General features: G+C 39.2%; 1 protein-coding gene across 1 annotated transcript in view; it reads left to right on the top strand.

Annotated features, from left to right (window-relative positions):
• Positions 1–3,086: 3,086 nt before the first annotated feature.
• Positions 3,087–24,626, top strand: part of PLPP2 (phospholipid phosphatase 2) — a 33,678-nt gene continuing 12,138 nt past the window's right edge. Inside the window, exon 1 of the mRNA XM_063455477.1 lies at positions 3,087–3,189. Within this exon, the coding sequence (XP_063311547.1) occupies positions 3,132–3,189 (58 nt within the window). The 5' untranslated portion in view covers positions 3,087–3,131. The remainder of the gene's footprint in view (positions 3,190–24,626) is intronic.

Here is a 24,626-nt window from a genome sequence, read left to right as displayed (position 1 = left end):
TTGGTAGTGGTTGGCTTTTTTAAATTTATTAATGTCTGTTTTCTCATAAGTGGCCATTTCTCCAGAGATTAAATGTTTAGGAAAGAAGGTGGATTTCTCTTTTAGTGTGGTATGTGTGTATTTATCTGTCGTGATTAAACTGTTCACTATTGGATTTTTTGGGGAAAAAAAATTTAACCCCTTGCAGACTAGGTCGGTAACAACCGCAGACGTACCTGCTACGTCCAATCACAAAAATGTACTTAACTGATCGCTGGCGATCCCCCGCAGGCGAACACAATGTGGGGACTTGCCTTGCATCCCAGGCAGTCCCCCTGCAACTGTTCCGGACCCCCGGGGCCATGTGATCGCGGGGTCCTCCAGAATAGCCATCTTGTGCAGTGCATGCAGGGGGAGTGCCTGAGCTCTCAGGCTGTCCTCCTCATGCCTGCACAAAAGTCATTAAACATTTTAATAAAGTTAAAGTGGTCTTATTTATTTTCAATGCTCCCTTTTAAAATCTCAAAATATTGGCTTGATATGATTCAAACAAGTTTCTCATCTTATATATGGAATAAAAAAAAAACTAGATTTAGATTAAAATTATTGTCTAAGAAATCAAAACAAGGGGGCTTAAAGTTTCCTAACATAAAACTTATATATTATGAAAATGCAATAAAACATGTATACAACTTACAAGATAATCAAATGAAGGAGGACCTGTGGTATATTATTGAGGCAGAAGTTACTGAGACAAATAATCTAGAAAATTACCTATGGCTAAATAATGATAAGGAGTGTATTGACTCTCTTAGGAATAAATCATTAATATTATCTCAATTATTACAGGTATGGAAAGAGATCAAAAAAGATTTGAAAATTACACAATATATACCAAAAACTTGTAAACTGAGTGTAATAGAACAAAATATGAAAGATCTGACTTTAAGGCTTTGGCCAAATAAAGATTTCTTAACTATAGCGCAAATAATGAATGAAGACAAGATACTCACATTTCAAGAATTGGTTATACAATTTCAGATACCTGAGAGAGAAATTTTCACCTACTTGAGAATAAAAACTTTGTGGATAGAAATGTTTTAAAGTCTACTTCCAAAGCCTCCCACTATATGGAAATTATATTTAATAACAAACACATAAATAAGATCACTTCAAAAGCAAATTTCATTTTAGATTTACTTAATGACAGTCCAATAAATATAATAAATTCCTGGGAACGAGATTTAGAAACAACGATATCTATCGGATATTGGTGCTCCTCTTTGAAACAATTATATAAAAATATCCACTGTTTAAACTTGGTAGAATGCCATTTTAAAATTATAAACAAATGGTATTTAACTCCAAATAAATTATCCAAAATGTACCATCAGTACAACCCTATATGCTGGAGATGTGGTAATGGTATAGGTACATATATCCACATATGGTGGACTTGCCCCCAGGCCCGGACTGGCCATCGGGCACACCGGGCAAATGCCCGGTGGGCCGCGATGGCCGTGGGGCCGAGGCCGGCAGGGGAAGTCCCAGGATCTCCCCAGCCGGTCTATGCAGGGCCGGCACTATCCGGGCGCCGGGCAGTGTTTGCATGAAAATGCCTGCATATAATGGTTATACTCACCAGAACAACAACATTAAGCTGTAGTTGTTCTGGTGACTATAGTGTACATATACATTATATATTTAAATTCTACAAATATATTTATATCATATTTTACATAATTAAGTCATTTTATTAAGTACAATTTGAGTGACCTGCCTGACAACCCAGGCAGAAAATCCAGAGAATTTGGTTTGCAAACACTATATTTAACCCTGTAACTTTCCAAGACACAATAAAACCTGTACATGGGGGTACTGTTTTACTCGGGAGACTTCGCTGGACACAAATATTAGTGTTTCAAAACAGTAAAACATATCACAAAGATGATATCGTCAGTGAAAGTGCAGTTTTTGCATTTTTCACACATAAATGGCACTTTGCTTGCCAATATTAATGTTGTGATACATTTTACTGTTTTGAAACACTTATATTTGTGTTCCGTGGAGTCTTGCAAGTAAAACCGAACCCTCCAAATATAAGGCTTGCATGTCCTTTTTTCACATTGGAATTTCCCAGATTGGTAATGTTGCCCTTGAGACTGTATGGTAGTGCAGGAATGAGAATAACCCTCATGATATCATACTATATGCAAAAGTAGACAACCCAAAGTATTGCACATGGGGCATGTCCAGTATTTTCTAGTAGCCGCTTAGTCACAAACACTGGCCAAAATTAGCGTTCAAGTTTGTTTTTTGTATTTTTTGACTAAGTGGCTACTAAAAAAGACTGGACATACCCCATATTTAATACCCTGGGTTGTCGACTTTAAAAAGGCATGTACATGTAAGGTGTGATTCAGAGATTTATGACAGATAACAGTGTTACAATGTCACTATTGATAATGTCCTACTTGTAATTATAGCCCTATAACTTGCAAAAAAAAAGCTAAGAACATGTTAACATTGGGTATTTCTAAAAAAAAATGTAAACTATTTAGCATGGGTGTTTTTTTGGCTGTTGTAGATGCGTAACAGATTTTGGGGGTCAAAGGTAGAAAAAGTGTGTTTTTTTACATTTTATTTATCATATTTATATTTTTTTATAGTAAAATTATATGATATGATGAACATAATGGTATCTTTAGAAAGACCATTTAATGGCGAGAAAAACGGTATATAATATGTGTGTACAGTAAATGAGTAAGAGGAAAATTACAGCTAAATCCAAACACCGCAGAAATGTAAAAACAGCCCTGGTCCTTAACGGTAAGAAAATGTTAAAACGGTCTGGTCACTAAGAGGTTAAAAGTCTCATTGACCATTTTCCATATGAAAAAAAAAACAAAACTCTAAGCTGAGATACCTCACCATAAAGAAAATAAACGAGTACCATGTCCTACCTAGGCAATTTATTTACCTATGCCGAAATGTCCATATTAGTTTGTTCTGGGAATGGAACGGTTAATGGAATGGATGATGGTTTTCTGTCTGACGTCACGAGGTGGGCCGGTCCCAGAGTGTGTCTCGGTGGGCGGAGCTGGAAAGCTCAGTCTGGTCCCGGAGTGTGGACCGGAGCGGGTGGGGGGAGGATGTTGCCCGGCAGGAGGAACGTTTATGTGCTGCTGGACATCCTATGTGTCTGTGTCGGTGAGTCCAAAACTTTCCCTTCACATACAAGTATCTTCCCGTCTGGGGACACTGCCATTTAAACTTTTTATTCCACTTATCCAATCTAGCCTCCTCCCTTCTTTCTATCCCGGACACTACTCACTGTTGTGGAGTCTGAACGCCCCCTCCGCATTCCTGGACTTTTCCCAACTCTACATATGTTGATAATCTCCCTTGAATATACCCCAACCCACTCCCACATGTTCCTACTTTATATGTGCACCCCAGTCTTTCAGTATGATATCTGCCCTCTCTCCCTGGAATGGCTCCTAGTTTATATTCCAGTCTCTCTCTTTGTCTCTCCCAGTCTTCCACCCATCCCACTCTGTCCTCTCTCCAGATGTGCTTTCACCCCTGGACTGCATTATCCAGCTTTACTTTCTGCACTCTTGTGTGTCACCATATGTTGCTCCCTCTTGTGGATCAATATCCCCGTTTTCTGCCCTCACCTCATGCACCCTAACCCTGTCCTACCTTGAAGTTTTACGATTTTCCTTAACTCTATGATGCTCTCCTATTTTACTTTTCATATTGTCTTATCTTTTTCCTCTCCCCAGTCTGCCATTTCTCCTGTTGTCTCTTTAGTGCCCTTCACTGTTCTGCACCTCCCCTGGCTAGTCTCTTTGTTTGTACCCCTGCCACAGCCCTCTTCTGGGTTCTCAATTTCTGCAAGCACAATGTATTCTTCCTGTGTCCTAATTGTGTCCATTAAGCACAAAAGTCAAGTATGCTGTTACATCCTGCAGCTCATAATGCCCCCAGGATGTCCCGATTCTTACCTGTTTGTGTAGGCGTGTATGTACTTTGATACCAGTTTCTGTTTATTAGCTGTATGGGCTGGATATTGATCTGCAGTCACTGGCGATTGCTGTGATTAGGGTTGTTATGTGTGTTTTGATCTATTTAGCTTATAATTTATTTAAACATTTTCAGTTTAATGTATTACTGCGTCAACGAGTCTGTGCTTCTCTACATATAGACCTGTTGTGGATAGCTTCAATAGCTTCAAGTAATTGGATGAGTGCTTGGCCTTATTTTATTGCCATTATGCATCCATTCTGCGGCAGGATTCTCAAGTTGGAGTAATCAGCTGATAGTCTATTGGTTTCCATGGTGACTGCGTAACTATTGGAATCTCAAACATTTTATATATATATATATATCAACTTTTCCTTCTAAATAATATAAGAACCACCAAACTAATTGGTCTTTATAATTATCCAGTACTCTTATCAATCTAAAACATTCTTGTCGCCCACCAGGTTAAAAGTAGCATGTGGCTCTAATGTATACCACACAGTTTCAGAACACACCTCTCATTATTTCAATTTGCTGGATAATTACAAATAGTTTTTCTATGTGGTTTTGGCAAAGGGGAGAAGACTTGTTGTGGTAACTTAACTATTTTTAGCCATTTGTATAATAACTGGTAACACTTAAATGAACTTTTTTTTTCTTGTCATTTAAATTGATGATACCTGAATGTGCTCCATATTGTGAGATTTTACATATGCAAATGAGACTTCTAGCTATACAAATGTGTCTGAAAATATGTAGATTAAGAAAGGAAGCATTTTTAATTTAAAAGCCACAGTTCTGTTTACCACAATGCTAATGTTGTGTTAGAGCCTGAAGAGCTCATAATTGATTCAAACTTTGTTAGCCTTTTTTTCTCTCCATTTTTAGTGATCACTATGCAACAAACCTGATGTGTTGGCTTTCTTTTTACCAGTGGGATGGAGTCTTTCTGTGCGACAATAAATACATTTTTTATTTTATTTTAATATACAGATATATGCTATAAATACATGAGGGGACATACTTCAAATGTAAATTTATATACGAACAACATTTTATGAAGTAATTCAGGTAATTATGTATGGGGGGAGGAGGGGCGGGTGTAAGAGGTGGCCTGTGTGTCTTCTCCTGGGTGTAATATTTGCCACCCTGCCTTTGATTACATTGGGGGAAGGGACATCAGCAAAAGTGGAACCCTCCTGGCTAGGATCAAATATCTGACACTCTCCCATTGTTAACCTGCTCTTCACCAAACAAGTCCTGTATCAGCTGTGGAGCATTACTGTTTAAAAACTTGGCATGCTGTTTGTACAAAGGGATACTTCAGAAATATGTTTTGTATATGGCAGGAAGAAGCCTTTGGTATCCAATCGTGATCCTTGTTATCACAGAGATTAAATATCTTTTCTGATTTAAACATCAGTGGAAGTGCAGAGAGCAGAATTTAAAATTGAATGTTCTACCAGCTGAGTCCAATATTTGCCCCCTTGTGTTCTGTCACCTTTTTAACTTGTACATTTAGTATATTTTAATTTATGCGCATGTGAAATTCTTTCATATATAATCCATTTTCATTTTGTGATATCTGTTACATGTTGTCCTTTTTACAGACTGTATTTCGTACCCCTACTTTAACCCTCTGTGTCACTATACCCCACTCCCTCTAGAATGTAAGCTCATGGAGCAGGGCCCTCCACCCCTCTGTTCCTGTACGTCCAGTTGTCTGGTTACAATTAGATGTTTATATATATATATATATATATATATATATATATATATATATATATATATATATATTGTTTGAGATTCCATTTGAGATTCCACCCATTGCACAGTGCTACGGAATCTGATGGCGCTATATAAATAATAAAATAATAATCTGCTGATGCTTTATACATTTGCAAAATGTAAATTTTTCCTATGTTAATGTGGATCTCAAGAGATCAACAATCTATATTTATCTACAAAGGATGCAACTTGTGTATAGCTTTGGAAGCGTCTGTATAATAGGCGTAAACCGGAATATCAGACAATTATGCAACAAGCACGCCCACTCCCTGTCAAAGTGCCAATTATGGGTGTACATGGAAAGCTGCTTAGGCAGATAACCAATATCAAGCATAGAAATTGCAGACCACAATGAATAGTTGTTTTTATTTGTAGTCACTGTTAGCAATGAGTATAATATTTTACAAAGTTAGTGAGTCCATAAGATTGTATTTTCATGTTACATATATTCGCAATGGAAGACTAGATCAATTTTGGGACAAATCTATAAACTTTGAGCAATTAGTATCTAATGCATTGTTTCCCATAGGGGGTTTTCCACCGCTTAATGCTGCCAATGGATCGCATTCATATTTTCATAATGGCTAGGGATTAGGGCCACACGTTGTGGTCTGTGCAACTCATGTGTGTGGCATCCCATTCAACCACACAGTTTTATTCTGTGGGCAGTGTGGCATGTTTTGTGAGTTGTTGGAATCACTGGAATCCACAGAAGTGGATGGAGCATCTAAACATTGTGATGATTAAATGTCCTAGTGGTCATTCTCATTCATTCTCTCTCTCCCCAAACACCACCCCCCCCCCCCGGGTTTTGCACACATTTTTCTGTCTTCCATCAAATAACCTTTAAGTGCTTTGCTGTGTAATAAAATATATGGATTTGTGAATAGTCAGTAGGGAGAAGAATCTCCCAGGTACAACCACACATCCAATAGGAATATTTGTTTACATTAAGATCTGTTTTTATTTTAGTATTTATTGGTAGCTTCACCTGTTTTTACTTTCATGAAGTCTTGAGACAACAAAAAGTTGTGAGACAGCAAACAGGGTGTGTACAGTTGCGTGTTTTTGTTTGGGTGTAAAACGCAAAACACATTGAGTCCTATTTTTAAAATTCTTTTTAAATTAAGAAGGTAGCACTAATCGCGGCCACATATTCTTGGTTTTCATTTATTTGCGTGGCAGACTTACTGACAATTCAGGTTATCTTAAAGAGTTACTCTAACCAAAAAAACGTGTGTTAAGAAAACACTGAAATGGCCATGGTACTTGGAGTAACGATCTAAGGGAACACTAAAGAGTTAGACAAGGCAAACCTGCCCTTTTTAATGCTTTAATGTCCCTAGTTATATAGGTCCCCTGAGTGTGCCATAAAATAATTAAATGGTTAAATGAATCGTTTTTTTTATTTGTTGACATTGTTTGTTAGTTTGTTGATGGGATCAACGCCACAGGCCACTTCATTGTGGCCTGGTAGACTTTAGTGGTCTTTAGTGCTTCCATTAAAAGCAACTATATTAATAGCAGTTTTTGTAACACAGCCATGGCTTGATTAGAGTGTGGCAGAACAGACAAATTGTAGACGCTGCATATCTGCAAAAAAGTATATGCATTCTCTGTATAATGTACTAAAATGCACCTCTTACTTGACATCACATGGCGCACTTTCTCTTGCTACCTTTTTGGTTTCCTCCCTTGTTTTTTTTTTTTTTTTCCCCTACTTGAACGTGCTGTAGGCAGTACTTTAAAAAGATTCAGGTGATCACCTGAGAAACCTGATCTACAGGATCCTGACTACTTAACCCAGGTGTGTCATCCGCCCCTGTGTGCAGTAAGGTGTGTTTTGGTGAGTGCACAGGTGTTGCCTGCAGTTTATATCTATTGCATATAATATATGTATATGCAATTGGCCTAAAAGTGTAGCAGTTTTATTGTAGGATACATGTATAATAATAATGTATTATGTTACACTCAGTGTTTTTGCATTTTTGCATTACTAAAGTCCATCCATTATCTACCTGTTTTACCCCCGACTGGGTGTCATTTTATAACCTAATAAGCCTGAACAAAAGGTCGGTGTTCGAAGGTCGATGTGCTTAACCCCTTAAGGACACATGACATGTGTGACATGTCATGATTCCTTTTTACTCCAGAAGTTTGGTCCTTAAGGGGTTAAAGGGATACTCCAGACTCCTAAATCACTTTAGCTTGATATAAGCACTGTGTGTGAAGATTCTCTTTTTTTTTTTTTTAATTGACACTTTTTTAAAGTAACCTGGTTACAGCAGGTCCTACTTCTTGTTGTGGTTAGCTCAGTGGATCTAAACTTAAAAGGCAGCAATTGCTCTGTGCACCTGGCTTGCAAAGACTTCTTATTTAGCTCCATTTGGGAAGTCTGTGATTGGACAGAAAAATAAAGTCTGGGCAGGGTTAGAACGGGATGGCTTTTTTTGCAAGCTGTTTTTTTATTTACCTCCAGTGAAAATATGCAGAATTAAAATTTGGGGAATATCTACAAAGCATTAATTTTTATTTTGTATTTGGGCAGTGTATTGTCCCTGTAATGGCTTGCAGTGTAGAATATTATCACTTTTTGTTGTTAGTGGGCTGACTACAGACTCCAAATATGCACTGAATTTACATTAGGCAGCCTGGAACGTTCTGGGCTGCCTAAGTCGCATGTGCATGTTTAGTGCCATTGCACAGTGAGGGAAGCCCTGCCTTTTGAAAACAATCTAAGTGTGTCTTGGTAAAATATTTAATCCACATATTGTACATTGTAAAAAGGAATTATTTAGTTTGTATCTTTCCTTTATCAGATGCACACACTGTTATTAGCCATTTGTGTTCAGTGAATGAAATCAACTACCGTAATTTACAATTCCATTTACTTTTATACTATGCAACTATTTTAATTTTCCTCAAATTACAGTAAAGCACTATTCATTTTGCAAATAGAATAAAAGGTTACCTCATTTGGCCAGGTACCTATAAAGAACCCTTTAAAAAAATAAATGTCTCGTGCTTGTTTCCTTTGTAAGATGCTACACAATTCTTTATCGAGGCACAATCAATCCAGGTAACGGAAGTTTCTCTCCAGCAAGAGATCAGTCTGTAAATGATATGTGCAACCTGAGGGTTCTGGTGGAAACTTCAATTAAAGAAACACTATAGGGTCAGGAACACAAACATGGTGGCTTTCTGCTCCCTCCCCCCCCTTACTCCACTTAAAAGCATGAAAAACACATTATTTCCAGCCCCGTGCAGGTCTGCTGGGATTGGCCCCGCCCCTTTGGTGACATCAGAATTGCTGATTTTTAGCCAATCCAATGCTTTCCCATGGAGAAAGCATTGGATTGGCTAAAATCGGCAAGGGGCGGGGCCAAACACCGTTTTTGCAAATCAGCACCTCCTCATAGAGATGCATTGAATCAATGCATCTCTATGAGAAAAATTCAGCATCTCCATGCAGAGTGTGGGGACGCTGAACGGCAGAGCTGCCTACTGTGCAGCACTGAGCCAGGAAGCACCTCCAGTGGCCATCTGAAAAGGCAGTGTTTGTGTGACAATGCCTGCATATAATGATTTTACAAACCAGAACAACTACATTAAGCTGTAGTTGTTCTGGTGACTATAGGGTCCCTTTAAGTGATTTTGATCCATAGATGCTGCCACACTTGTCTGACAATGTAAAACATTGCCATTTCAGAAAAAATGGTAATGTTTACATTTGGTCTAAATCACGCCTTTAGTGGCTGTTAGACAGCCAGTAGAGGTGTATCCAACTTAAGACCTTTGCATTTCAAAGGTCTTCACTCTGTATCATCATGCACAGCGTAATGACGCTGAACAACTCTAATGCTTTTCTTAGAGAAGCACTGTAGTCAGTGCACCTCTATGAAAGTATTGGATTGGTGGGGTGAGGCGGCTGTAACAAAGAGCATGGGAACCTGCTCAGGTGCTAGAAAGAAAAGTAAGTTTTTTTTTTTTTAATGTTTTTTTTTTTTTTGTTTCATAACAATTTAACCCCTTAACGACCGCTGACGGTTCAGGACCGTCAGCGGTAAAACGTGCGTTTGGACCGCTGACGGTCCTGAACCGTCATAACGGTTTTGGGCTACTTGCCTGATCGCCGTCGGTCCCACGGCGGCGATCAGTGCTCCACCCGGTCCAGGGGGGTTGCCTGTCTGCCCGGGCAGTCCCCCTTCGGCAGATCAGGACCCCACGGCCATGTGATCACTCGATCACATGACCGCAATAGGTGTCCATGTGTCTGCCTGCAGGGGAACTGTCTGTGCTGACAGGCAGTCTCCCTGCAAGTGAAAAATCCAAAATAAAGTGTAAAAAAAAAATCTGTGTAAAAAAAAAAAAAATAATATGTGTATATATATGCTATATATACATGTATTATATCTATATATACCTATATATAATATATGTATATATATCATATATATAATGTCACACTAAGTGTATTTTTATATTTATATATACGTATATAATTATAAAAATACACTTATATTTAAATTACACACGAATATATACAATATATATAATAACTATATATATGGTATATATATATATTATTATAAAATACAAATAATATGTTAATAAAAATAAATAACAAAAAATAAAAATAATTTTTAATAATTAAAAAAAAATTATATATATATATTCAGTTTTATTCTAACAGTATTTTGATATTGATATATATATATTTATATCAAAATATACTTAGAATGTAATGATATATATATCTATGTATAAATAAATAAATAAAAATAATACGAAATATACATATGTCCACATACATAATTACATAAATAATTTCATAAATATACACGTAGACGTCAAATATATAAATATGTATATATATTAAAATTCTACGTGCATATTTATGTAATATTTTTACCTAATTAAGTAATTTTAATGATTGCAATTTGAGGGACCTGCCTGCCAACCCAGGCCAAAAGTCCAGATAATTTAATTTGCTAGCACTGTGTTTAACCCTGTAACTTTCTATGACACCCTAAATCCTGTACATGGGGGTACTGTTTTACTCGGGAGACTTCGCTGAACACAAATATTAGTGTTTCAAAACAGTAAAACATATCACAGCGATGATATTGTCAGTGAAAGTGAAGTTTTTTGCATTTTTCACACACAAACAGCTCTTTCACTGAGGATATTATTGCTGTGATATATTTTACTGTTCTGATACACTAATATTTGTGTTCAGCGAAGTCTCCTGAGTATAACAGTACCCCACATGTAGAGGTTTTATAGTGTTTGTGAAAGTTACAGGGTCAAATATAAGGCTTGATTTTACCTTTTTTTTTTTATTGAAATTTGTCAGATTGGTTAGGTTGCCTTTGAGAGCGTATGGTAGCCAAGGAATGAGAATTAGCCCCATGATGGCATACCATTTGCAAAAGAAGACAACCCAAGGTATTGCAAATGGGGTATGTTCAGCTTTTTTTAGTAGCCACTTAGTCACAAACACCGGCCAAAGTTAGCGTTTTTTGCATTTTTAACACACAAACAAATATAAATGCTAACTTTGGCCAGTGTTTGTGACTAGGTGGCTACTAAAAAAAACTGGACATACCCCATTTTGAATACCCTGGGTTGTCTACTTTAAAAAATATGTACATGTTAGGTGTGTTTCAGGGATTTATGACAGATAACGGTGTAACAATGTCACTATTGATACATTTAAAATATATATATATTGAAACAGCAATTTCCTACTTGTATTTATAGGCCTATAACTTGCAAAAAAAAGCAATAAAGCATGTAAACACTGGGTGTTTTTAAACTCGGGACAAAATTTTGAATCTATTTAGCAGTTTTTTTCATTAGCTTTTGTAGATAAGTAAAAGATTTTTCAAGTAAAAGTCCAAAAACATGTTTTTTTTTTTATTTTTCACCATATTTTATTATTTTTTTTAAATACAATATATGACATAATATATATACTGGTATGTAAAGAAAGCCCTTCTTGTTGTGAAAAAAACAGTATATAACTTGTATGGGAACCGTAAATGAGAGAGCGGAAAATTACAGCTAAACACAAACACCACAAAAGTGTTAAAACTTCTCTGGTCCTTAACGTACAAACATCGCAAAAACAGGCCGGTCCTGAAGGGGTTAATCTAAACAGGAATAGCTTAATATAAAAAATAAATAGAAATTGTATGAGTCCCAGTATGGCTAATTATATTTACAGCGCTGTGGAATTTGTTGATACTTTATAAATAATCATAATAATGTTTGTTGCTCTTTACCTTTGGTCCCATCTCCTAAACCCTAGGGAAATTAGTCGCCTGTACTATAAACACCTTTAAGAAACCACCACCAGCTTCTAAGGAAATTGAAACCAATCCTGTTTTAGTTACAGCAAGTAAATAATTGTATAAGATGCATCAGGACCTCGTATTGTTTACTTTTGCCTGACATTGTGAAACCGTTTTTCTAATGACTTTACTACATGTGACAGGCAAATCCACATTTGTTTTTTGTTACTAGGAAGAGCTACTCTGTCCTCTTAACAACAGCCCAATAATAACTGCTTTCCCTGGGCAACCAGACAGGGGGTTAAAAGGCATATGCTGGCTATGGCTGTTTGTCATTCATTTGCATCAAGCTGTTGTAAACAAGGAAACTACTCTAGGTAACCCCAGCCTTTTCAACTGTCAACTGTGACCATAGTTTGGAACTAGTGATGTCCCGAACGGTTCGCTGGCGAATAGTTCCTGGCGGACATAGCGTGTTTGCGTTCGCCACGGACGGTGCGATGTTCGGTCCGCCCCCAATTTTTTTTTTTGTGGCCAAATTTATTAATACTAATTAAAAATTACTTAGTATTAGTAAATTGTGCCGCTATTCGCAATACCGCGAGTAGGGGCATGTCTATTAAACAGTGAGCAGCCCTGCGCGGGTGGGGGCCCTAAATACCAATAGGGGGGGAACCTATTGTCCTCCCCCCTGGCCCCCACCCCTGAGCGGTGGGTGGGGGCCCTAAAAATAACAATAAGGGGGGGGACCTATTGTCCCCCCTGGCCCCCACCCCTGAGCGGTGGGTGGGGGCCCTAAAATTAACAATAAGGGGGGGACCTATTGTCCCCCCCTGGCCCCCACCCCTGAGCGGTGGGTGGGTGCCCTATAATTAACAATAAGGGGGGGACCTATTGTCCCCCCCGGCCCCCACCCCTGAGCGGTGGGAGGGGGCCCTAAAAATAACAATAAGGCGGGGACCTATTGTCCCCCCCAGCCCCCACCCCTGAGCGGTGGGTGGGGGCCCTAAATACAAAGGGGGGGACCCTAGTCACCCCTCCCCCCCCCAAAAAATGTATCTCCCTACCTACCCCCTCACCCTAAAAATAATAATAATTAGATAAAAACAACTTATTATTCGATGTTTTCTTTCTTCTACAATCTTCTTTTTTCAGCCCCCAAAATAGCCAAATAAAAAACCATAATAACCGACGCAATTAAAATAAAAATAAAAAAAACGAGCGCACAAAAATTCCATGTTCACCCATGGAGGGCTCTGCGCAGATTGACCTCTGCAGGGCGGGGGAAGGCTTATAAAGCCTTGCCACGCCCTGCAATTAGGCTAAGAACACTCTGTTTGGCTGGTTTAAGCCAGAGTGCTCTTTGTCATTTTACACAGCGTGGGAAAGTTCAATTTTCCCACGCTGTGTTAAATGACACAGAGCACTGTGATTGGATGGATTTTAAGCCATCCAATCACAGTGCTCTGTGTAATTTTATATTTATTTGTATAGGGAAATCAAGCAACTTAGTTCAAATATTTATATTTCATACAAATAAACATAAATCCACACACTCTGCATAGCAGTGTTGTTTTTACCCCACGTAAGGTGTCCTGTCTCTCACAGAGCCATGTTTCAGTATTATCCCTAATATAAGAGTGTGTCAACTTTTAATCATCAGCCATGGCTGAGTGTGCAAAATCGTAAAGAAGCATGGGTACATTGTTTTTGTAATAATCTGTTTTTTATATATATATGTATGTGTGTGTGTATATATATATGTTTGATTAAGTATTAAATTGTAGTTTGTCCACTGTATTCGTCTGTGGTTGCAATCAGAACTAGCTTGTTTGCTGATCCCGTGGAAGGATATTATATGACATAATGGATGAGCCCAGTCAAAGCTGGAAGTGGCCCTTATTTTTACTGCATGATAGGAATAATTCTTTAAAATGCTAACTAAAAATAAATTATCTTCATAATTGTTCATGCCCTGAGGTGAGGCTTTGCACCATCTGCAGTGAACACTCAATGAGATAGAAATGGCTTTGGTAATTATGCTGCTCTCATTCTGTTCAGTAGAGTTTTCAATTTAACCCACAAACTCCCAAATAGCAGAAATTAACGGGATAAGCAGTTTAGCACTTTGCAGCAGTTCCATTGATCACATAGTTTGAATGGAAGAGAATGAGCGTACAATCACTTAAATGAGCAGAGGATAAAGGGCCAGGTTTATAGCTTTTATTTTAGGGGTGTTTTTTTCTTATAATTTTGTGCTGGGAGACATGGGAACTCTTTGTACTATAACCTACGAATATAAGTTATGATTCTTGGAATGTCCCTTTCAATTTGCATTAATATAGCCAACTATTTTTTTGAAGGGGTGGTCCTTAGACTGTGTACCACTATCCCCTTGTGAATAAATAGGCCAAATGTTTCTAAACAAGAAGAAAAAGAAAATACTTTCATTAAAAGCACTGTAATCTATATAGTTTATTGTAATGTTTGCCACGGTATTGTGGTACAGTTTGCCAAGGATCAGATGGCAGATGGACATCCTGAGATTTTCCTACAGAAGCTGCTGTTCTGATCTAATTGTTGCAAGGTTTTCGGCCATGCTATGAGCTCCAAAACTTGACAAACCAAGCAGGTGATGCTTTTCAGTATTCTTCCAGTAGCCGTAAGGAACACACTGGTTACATTAGAAATGGTCTCTTGTCATCTTGAGACTCTTTTTGGAAAGAACAGTGTTTCTGCTTTATTAAAATAACACTCCAAGCCTACCATAGTGGTCCCAGTAGTCGTCTAGTGACCATCCCAGGTAAGTAGTTAAATGGTTGGGCTTTACTTGTGCTTAAAGGACCACTCTAGGCACCCAGACCACTTCAGCATAATGAAGTGGTCTGGGTGCCAGGTTCTCTAGGATTAACCCTTTTTTTTTTAATAAACATAACAGTTTCAGAGAAACTGCTATGTTTATAATAGGGTTAATCCAGCCTCCAAATCTTCTAGTGGCTGTCTCACCGACAGCCGCTAGAGGCGCTTGCGTGATTCTCACTGTGAAAATCACAGTGAGAGCACGCAAGCGTCCATAGGAAAGCATTGTAAATGCTTTCCTATGAGACCGCCTGACTGCGCGCGCTGCTCTTGCCACGCATGCGCATTCAGCCGAAAGGGAGGAGAGGAGGAGGAGAGCTCCCCGCCCAGCGCTGGAATAAAGGTAAGTTTTAACCCTTAACTCTCCCCAGAGCCCGGTGGGAGGGGGTCCCTGAGGGTGGGGGCACCCTCAGGGCACTATAGTGCCAGGAAAACGAGTATGTTTTCCTGGCACTATAGTGGTCCTTTAAAAGTAGTAACAAATGCAAACTTTTTTTTTTACATTCCATGCATAGTGCCATACATATAGTAAATACAGTTCAATCATATATTTCTAAAATAAAGTATTTGAGCTTGCTATACATTCCTCTCAATATTGGAAAGTATGTAATTTGAAATGGTTTTCTGGCCTCGTATGCAGTGTCTTCAGTGACGCAACTTGCGTCAATGGTGACACCCATAATTGGCAGGTATGTCTGGGGAAGTTCGCATGGCCACCCACTTAGGGGGCGTGTCAGCCTGGCATTAGGCCCACCAGGCTGACCGCTTACACACCAGACACCTGCTAAAATATTCTCTGCAACGTCATAAAACTTCACTGTTAAAACCTGACAGATTCTTCAGTATACAGGCTTTGGTAGCACTTTAGTGGTATACTTAATATAGACTATAGCTGTAATAACTTAATGATCAGCTGGTTCTGTTGGATCTTATGTTACATCATGAGGTTAAGCAAAATAATGCAAATGTAATTATTTTTGCCTCATGACATAAAGGGAAAAAATTATTGAACTTTCCACTCCAAAATTTCTTCTGCCCACTTATGATCTCATCACAATGAAAATTCTGTTCAATGGCATTTATAACTGAACAGTAACAGTTGTATGTATATACGGTCATTTCACAAGACAATAACAAATTCAGATCTCTGAACAACTCACATCTCTGTGAGTAGCTTTTTCCTCATAATACTATATTGATATTTTAAATGAGCACTATAGTGCCAGGAAAACAATCTCGTTTTCCTGGCACCATAGGGTCAGTAGGTCCCCCTCCCGCTGGGCTGAAGGGGTTAAAACGCCTTCAGCCAATTCCCTTTCTCCAGCGCCCGGCTCCCTCTGTGCTGGGGAACTCTCCACCCCCTGCCAACGTCAGATCCGAATGTGCATGCGTGGCAAGAGCCACGCACGCGTTCAAACCACCTATAGGAATGCATTATTCAATGCTTTCCTATGGACGTCCACCGTCTTCTCACTGTGATTTTCACAGTGAGAATTGCGGAAGCGCCTCTAGCGGCTGTCAGTGAGACAGCCACTAGAGGCTGGATTAACCCTCAGTGAAACATAGTTTCTCTGAAACTGCTATGTTTTCAGCTGCAGGGTTAAAACTAGAAGGACCTGGCACCCAGACCACTTCATTGAGCTGAAGTGGTCTGGGTGCCTATGGTGGTCCTTTAAGCATTATGTATATTGTAGTGAATCTTAGATCTAGGTTGGGATCAACTATTGGGTCCTCGTGTTTGTTCTGTGGCTTTTCAGTGAAACATAATATTCAACTGGCCCTAGGCAACTGCCCTCAATAAATAGCATGCTGTTGAAGCCCTGCTTTCTGAAAAACAAAATTTAGTCTAATGAAGTTAAATGTCTGCAAATAAATCTGTTAAAAGAATAGGACGGATAATTCAGTTAACAAAATCATTCAATTGAGTGTAAATTGACTTTGACAGGAAGAAGAATGCAAGTATTCATGTTTGAAACCAGTTACCTGGATACATTGATTGCTGGTGGACCGAGCACAACAGAAATAATCCATACTTTTCATTTTGCCAAAGTGTTTGCAAAGCGTAAACGAACAATAGTCTGTCTGCATCCGCTTAAAAAGGATCACGCGGATAGGACTGTACAAAATTGCTATAAAAGTCATAAACATTAAACTTAATTAAAGCAGAACTGTCCCTTGAATTGTACACGTCCATGAGATGTATGCATTATATAACTCTGTCAGTTGTGGATTGTTTGGAAAAAAAAATAATAATTCACATTCGATTTAATATTTTAATTTGCATGGATGCCTGGCTAATGTAAGTTACATGAAGTTCAAACACTCAATGTGCCCCCTGTTTAGAAAAGTTTGATTTCCCCCATTCCAAGTCTTCACTACAACAGAAACCTGAGATCCAGGAACTCCCAAGCAGGTGCTTTTGTTAGCTGTCCTGAGTACTGCAGTGGGTAGTAGGCGAGGCAAGGAGTGGTGCCATGCAGACCCCAGGTAAATAAGTGAAACTGTTATATGGTCTGACTACTTACAATGGGGGGCACCAAGACACTTCTAGGACCATAACCACTGAAGGAATGCCTGAGCACGCATGTGTTTTTATGACATTTCTCTGTATCTTGAGCATGCCAGGGGTATCACAGAGTGGGAAAAGAAAGTGTGGCTGAAGTTTTTTTGTTTTTTGTAAACTTTTTCTATAGACGCCCTACCCTATGCATGTTAAATTTCCAAATTCTATCCTAAATACAATTATTAAAATGAATGCGCACAATGCTAACAAACTGCATCAAACAATAATGTGCCAAACAGTTTGCAGGTAGGTATTCAGAGGGCACCTTATTTCCTCCTTACTTTCTTCTTCACTTAGCTTCTGGCTTCTTCTGTTTTTGCTTTCTTCCTCATAATGTATTCCTTCGAGTGGGCGATTAAAAAAATTATAGTAGCAATAAATGATCTATCCACACCATATTTTATATGAGGCTGCTATCTATATGTCAACCATAATTACTTTATGAACTTATATTTTATTTCTTCCTTACTATTTACAAAAGTGTATACAGTATGCACATATTACTATGCTACTTCTTATTGTGCATTTTCATAACCATTTATTCTATGTTTGTTCAAAAATGTAAATACATTTTTTATTGGTAAAAAAATGTAACATGCACAATACTAAAATATACACATACTTACACACAGTCAGGGCCAGACTGAGAAAAAAATTTGGCCCAGGAATTTTTTATCACAGCGACCCACTAAGAAGGGGGCGGGGCAGAGAGGGTGTGTTATGTCATCCCCAATGACAAGCACGCCCCCTCTCAAAGTAAGCATGTTGGTTCAATGAACTGTGTGGGAGTGTAGTGTGTGTGTCTATATGTTCCAGAGTTCACTCTTGCGAGATTGGGGGCGTTGCCATGGCAACGTTCCGGATCTCCCGAGAGGAACCCGGCAGAGCTGCAAGATAGAGCTCTGCCGGGTCTTCTCTCCCTCCACCCCCCAGCCGCTGGCCGCTTGTTAGTGATAGTCGGCCGGTGAGGGAGATCTTTGACCTCCCCACTGGCCCGTCATGGCATGCAGCAGGGCTGGCACTCGGATAGCGCGGGCCCTGCATGGAACGGCAGGGATGATCCTGCATTTGCCCGGTGTGCCAGATGGTCAGTCTGGGCCTGCACTCAGTATCACATTGTGTTTAAGTCGAAATGTATATAAAGTGCAGAAAAATATTAATTTTCACTTTCTTTACCCTTTGCACTGTTGAAATAACTAAGACTTGCAACCCAGTATCTATATATAGTATCATTTGGTGTGATACACTAAGTGAAGGGAATTATTTTGTTACTTTATATGCATTTGCACTTGAACACATTGTGATACTGTGTGTTAGCCAGTGTATATTTGCCATGGCTTGATACTGTGTTAGCACTTGTTTACATTGCAGGTTAAGACAAACACTAGAGTTTAGCTCTGTGAAATGACATTGGACATCCTCACACTTTGCATGAGCATGTCCATCTTATTTAAAATCCCCATAGGAAAGCACTGATTCAATGCTTTCCAATGGGGAAGATCTTTTGCGCATGGGCTCTGGCACACATGACTTCGGTAGCCCAGGACTCTGTTCCGGCCTTACGAATATCCATTCTGTGCATACTTTATGTCTGCACTGCACGCTGGTAACAGATATAATTTGAATCTTCCTTTGAATGCCCTGCGTGTGCGTTAGGCATTGCCAATAGGAAAGCATTGGCCAAACACTTTCCTTTGAGGTGTTTCAACACGCTGGACGTCCAGTGTCATTTCACAGAGTCAAACTCTGAAACTGCAGAAATCGCCTCTAGCAGCTTTCTGTTAGCAGCCACTAGAGGCAGTCTTACAACTGCAATGTAAACTTCAATCTAAATCAATGAGATGAAGTGGTATAGGTGCCTATAGTGTCCTTTTAAATTGGTCATGGTGCTTGGAGTCTGTATGTACATATTTCAATATGTAACTCTGACAGCAATAAAAAATATCATCATATGTGATGAGGAGAACCTCCACCTCTGATAGCATCATTAGTAAACCATTAACAAGTCTGGAACAAGAGTTGCAGACTGGCTAATGCCAATTCTGTGGATATTCTTTTCACAGAGAGTCATTCAGTGGCTGAAAGCACTCAGTTGACACTTAACGCCCATAAATGCCTAGTGGATTGGTATCTGCCTTATTCAGCTCAGTTAAGCATTACCCAGCATTAGAGAAGGTTTGACACCCAACGGGGACCCAGACAAGAAGGCAAACCATTGCAGTTTCAATCTTGGTTTTTCTTAAAGATGATTTGTTTAAACGCTTTTATTTTTTTAATTAATTTTTTTAACAATATTGATGTTTAAGCAAAGACAAGAATATGTATGCTAGAATAATGTTTTCTGTTTTAGTTAAATAAAACAATTTAATTTGTTCTCCGAAAATCAGTGGTTAAACTATTAAGCTGGAGACAGCCCACTTTGCAATCATTTCATTATCTCAAAAAGTTTATTGTACATATCAAATCTTCATCTGGTTAAAAAATAATAAATGTAATAACCAGCAAGAAGGGGTATTTTTTATGGTTCAAAATCACAATGTAAATCAAGCCAAACTGGCAAGTGATTTAAATCAAATCAAATTTAACTCTGCATAATTTGGATTTACCCCAAGCATCTAGAAAACCATAAAATTGCACTTTAATGATGGTGAGATTTTTTTTTTATTTTTTTTATTGCATGTTCCTGAAGGCATACTTTCTACAGGAAACTATTCCTTACTATAGTATCTTCTTCTGATTTTAATATGTATGTCAATTCTTCCCAGAAATGAGCGTGAGTCACTTTTCAATTGCTGTGATAGGGTGTGTGGATTGATAGCAGACAGGACCTTGCAGTCTGTGTTTACTGATGATTTAGATGCATACAGTTTGCTTTTAGAGCAGTGTTTTCCATGGAAAGACTTGGTTGGGCATTGACACTAACCGCCCCGGTTCACAATTATAGTTAATGGTGTATAGCATCTTGGACACTTATGGACGTTCATACCCATATTTATACATCAGTGGTCTGAAAGGGTTTAAGGCCTCTAGTTTTTCCGTAATATATGATGTATACATGCTGAATGATCTAATACACAGTTTGCCAGTGTTTACTTGGACGGGTTTGATAGCTGCTGTTGTGTAGACTATTTTAATGACTGATTTTCGCAGTGTCTGGCTTATTTATTCTCATGCGGAACTGTTAAATGGAAGAATAGCTTTGGCACTTTCATAATGGTTCTTTTCTTGGAACATTACAGCAGAGCTCAGGCAACCCATTTATTATATTCAAGCAAGCAGGAAAACCAGATTCTCAACTGTGAAGTCTAGATGGTTCCTACTTTGCTACTTCTTTTTGGAAAATGTGATCTTTTTATAGCTGTGTTTGCACCTATTTTTTAACAGTTATTTGTTAAGTTATGATGAACACACAGCTTATCTAAGCTTGGATATTTAATCAGGTTTAAAGAAGATAAAAAATATAATTTAGAGGGCTTTCATGTTCATTGCTGTTATCTTTGCATGACATCCAGGACTTGACTGGCTATTGGATATGCTTTCCTGCTCTGTTGGGTTGTGATCAGATATGCATGATTCCTGTGTTGGAAATCAGAATCAGAATAAGTGGCCAGTAGGGACTATATCATGCCTATTTATTAGTTTATTAAACTACAACGGGTATTGGTCTGAATTGCAACATTGGTATAAAGTGTGTGTATGTGCTGTGTGTTAGCAGCAGGACAGGCACTAACATATTAGCACAGAAAATAATGGCTGCTTTTGGACAAGCAGCTGTCCTTCTATAATGATGACTCATTTGCCTATAGATTGGCTATTTGGGGCTTGTCAATGCACTAGTTATTTAGTTCTATCAAAATGTATGTGTGCACTGCTGAAATCCCATCAGTAGCAGAGACTGGACTGCTGGTTTAGAGATAAATGATATTAAATGAATGGCATTTTACATTTATCCACAACCTTAAAGATACTTTGACTGTTTATCAGTGACTATTATACCTAACAGTTGGGACTGTGATCATATCAAGATGAAGTGAATGACACTGACAATGAAGTTATTCATAGCAGTCCCTGACTATAGAATAAGCTTCCTTGTTTCTGTTTTGTTCTCCACACTGAGACATGGGAGCACATTTAGTAAATTAATATCGCCTCCAAAAAATAATCTGTTTTATTCTGACTATTTGGCTTCCACCGTGACCAGTTCAAGCTATAGCAGCTCGTTTTGATTAGCATATACTTTTTAATTTTACTCCTCATAAATGTAAATCACTATTGGTTACCATGAGTTCCCTTGTCAACGTTTCTTATCTTATTATCATGGCTGATATTAGCCCCGTGAGACGGTGACGTCTTCGCATTCCATTAGCATTCCATTAACAAACGCAGGAAAAGAGATAAGTATGTACAAGCATATGTGATTCTCATAGCCTGCTTTACTGGCTGTATTATCTTGAAAGAACGGTGTAAGAGACCACCTGGTATATATTGAGGACAGGATGAAACTTTGAAACATGGTGTTTGGTGTAACTGTTTTTTACATTTTTAGATTCGTAACCTTCATTGTACGTATAAACAAGAGCTTGGCAAATGCCTATATAATTGAGGAGCCAGTGGCAAAATTTAATGCACCATGCAAACTTTGTATAGCACACAAACTTAACCATGCACTCACACATCTCTCCTTAGTTAGTTAGCCATGCACTCACTCTCCTCTTCCTGGTTAGTTAATCGTGCACTCACACACACCTTCCTGGCTCGCTAACCATGCACATACTCTCCTCTTCCTGGTTAGTTAGCCATGCACTCACACACCTCTCCCTGGTTAGTTAGCCATGCACTCACGCACCTCTCCCTGGTTAGTTAACCATGCACTCACGCACCTCTCCCTGGTTAGTTAACCATGCACTCACGCACCTCTCCCTGGTTAGTTAACCATGCACTCACGCACCTCTCCCTGGTTAGTTAACCATGCACTCACGCACCTCTCCCTGGTTAGTTAACCATGCACTCACGCACCTCTCCCTGGTTAGCCAACCATGCACTCACGCACCTCTCCCTGGTTAGCCAACCATGCACTCACGCACCTCTCCCTGGTTAGCCCAACCATGCACTCACGCACCTCTCCCTGGTTAGCCAACCATGCACTCACGCACCTCTCCCTGGTTAGCCAACCATGCACTCACGCACCTCTCCCTGGTTAGCCCAACCATGCACTCACGCACCTCTCCCTGGTTAGCCCAACCATGCACTCACGCACCTCTCCCTGGTTAGCCCAACCATGCACTCACGCACCTCTCCCTGGTTAGCCAACCATGCACTCACGCACCTCTCCCTGGTTAGCCAACCATGCACTCACGCACCTCTCCCTGGTTAGCTAACCATGCACTCACGCACCTCTCCCTGGTTAGCTAACCATGCACTCACGCACCTCTCCCTGGTTAGCTAACCATGCACTCACGCACCTCTCCCTGGTTAGCTAACCATGCACTCACGCACCTCTCCCTGGTTAGCTAACCATGCACTCACGCACCTCTCCCTGGTTAGCTAACCATGCACTCACGCACCTCTCCCTGGTTAGCTAACCATGCACTCACGCACCTCTCCCTGGTTAGCTAACCATGCACTCACGCACCTCTCTCCATTTTGCATTCCCTAGTACTACATTTAGGCAGTTAATCATGATGCAGTGCACATATGTCAGGGGAGTCGGGAATGCTGCCTCTGCTACACCATAATGTAGAGACATTCTACTTCTCTACTAGGTAAATAGGCTACTTATCTCCTATTTCCTCTCTTGATTAGAAGACAAAACAAAGTAGCACAAAGTCCCATGTTTGTGTTACCATGAGAACCTGGTGCCCTTGAGTTATCTGGCCCTGGTATAGACACACATTTTACTGCAATTACATTTTATTGCAGGCATTGTTTTTGCCTCAGCCCCAAACTGTGGTAACCAATGTGGCTGTAGATGCAAAGTGGGTAGGTGGCCAGTAGAACGAATACTATTAAACTATAAATAGTGATGATGATGATGATGATGATGATGATGATGATGATAACTAAAATAAACGTGCATCTTTTAACTCTTGTTTTGGGCTCAGATCAATAGAGTGTTGATCATATCTTGCACAGATCACGTAACCTATTATTGGGGGTTGTAAAACCTCTCCCTCTCCAACAGAATGAATGATCTTTATGTTCAAAGGTTCATTGCTTACAGCAGGTTTTCAGGTTTCAAGCTCTATTCAGATGCCATTATAGTAGGTCGCACACATGAAATTCTATTCACCTACAGAGAGATCTATATCTTCAGACTGAGTACAGTTAGGGCATTATACCATTAAGACACTTGAGTTATGAGAGACTGTTAAGTTTCAAATAAGATTTTTTTTATTTGAGCATATGAAAGTAACTTTTACGATATTCACTGTGTATATGTGTATGTTTACATGCACATAATTTAGTTGTTTGTTTTTCTCTCACAGTTGTAATTAAAGGAACAATATAATATTAGAAATACAAACCTGTTTTCCTAATGCTGTAGTGCCCTGTAACTACCGCTACACAGCCTCTCACCCCCCAGCCCGGTTGTCATAAAATAAAGGATTTACTTACCATTGGCACTGCCTACCTCTCTGCTTCAAACCATGTCCTCAAGGAGGCATGGTCCGATCCAGTGCCCATCATAGCGGAGCGTTGGGGACCTAATGCACATATGCAGTGATCATATATTCAAGCTTTCCCATGGGAAAGCATTGAATCAATGTTTTCCAATGTGGGCTTCCGTGTGACATGATCGAGTTTGATGATCGAAGGAAACAACTCTACAGTCTGTCATACTGACAGCCACTAAAAGTAGACTTACCTTTGCAATGGGATAAACGACCTGGCCAGTGCACCCAGACTTCATTGAGATGAAGCTGTCTGGGTTACTATAGTGTCTCTTTCAGTAAATAGTCAAATACAATACACCATGTAACCATGAGGTAAAGTTTAAAAAAGTAAAACTGCCTTTGACCGCAATAATGGATGCAAATCTGTTCACAAAATGTCTGCTAGCCTGTGGCATGCAGGGAGTTGTTATTCAAAATCATTTTGGGTCACAGTGTAAC

This window comes from Pelobates fuscus, chromosome 5 (genome assembly GCF_036172605.1).
Source record: "Pelobates fuscus isolate aPelFus1 chromosome 5, aPelFus1.pri, whole genome shotgun sequence".
In the NCBI taxonomy this organism is placed as follows: Eukaryota; Metazoa; Chordata; class Amphibia; order Anura; family Pelobatidae; genus Pelobates; species Pelobates fuscus.
The sequence above is the reverse complement of the archived record's forward strand: the minus strand, read 5'-3'. Positions and strand labels throughout refer to the sequence as shown.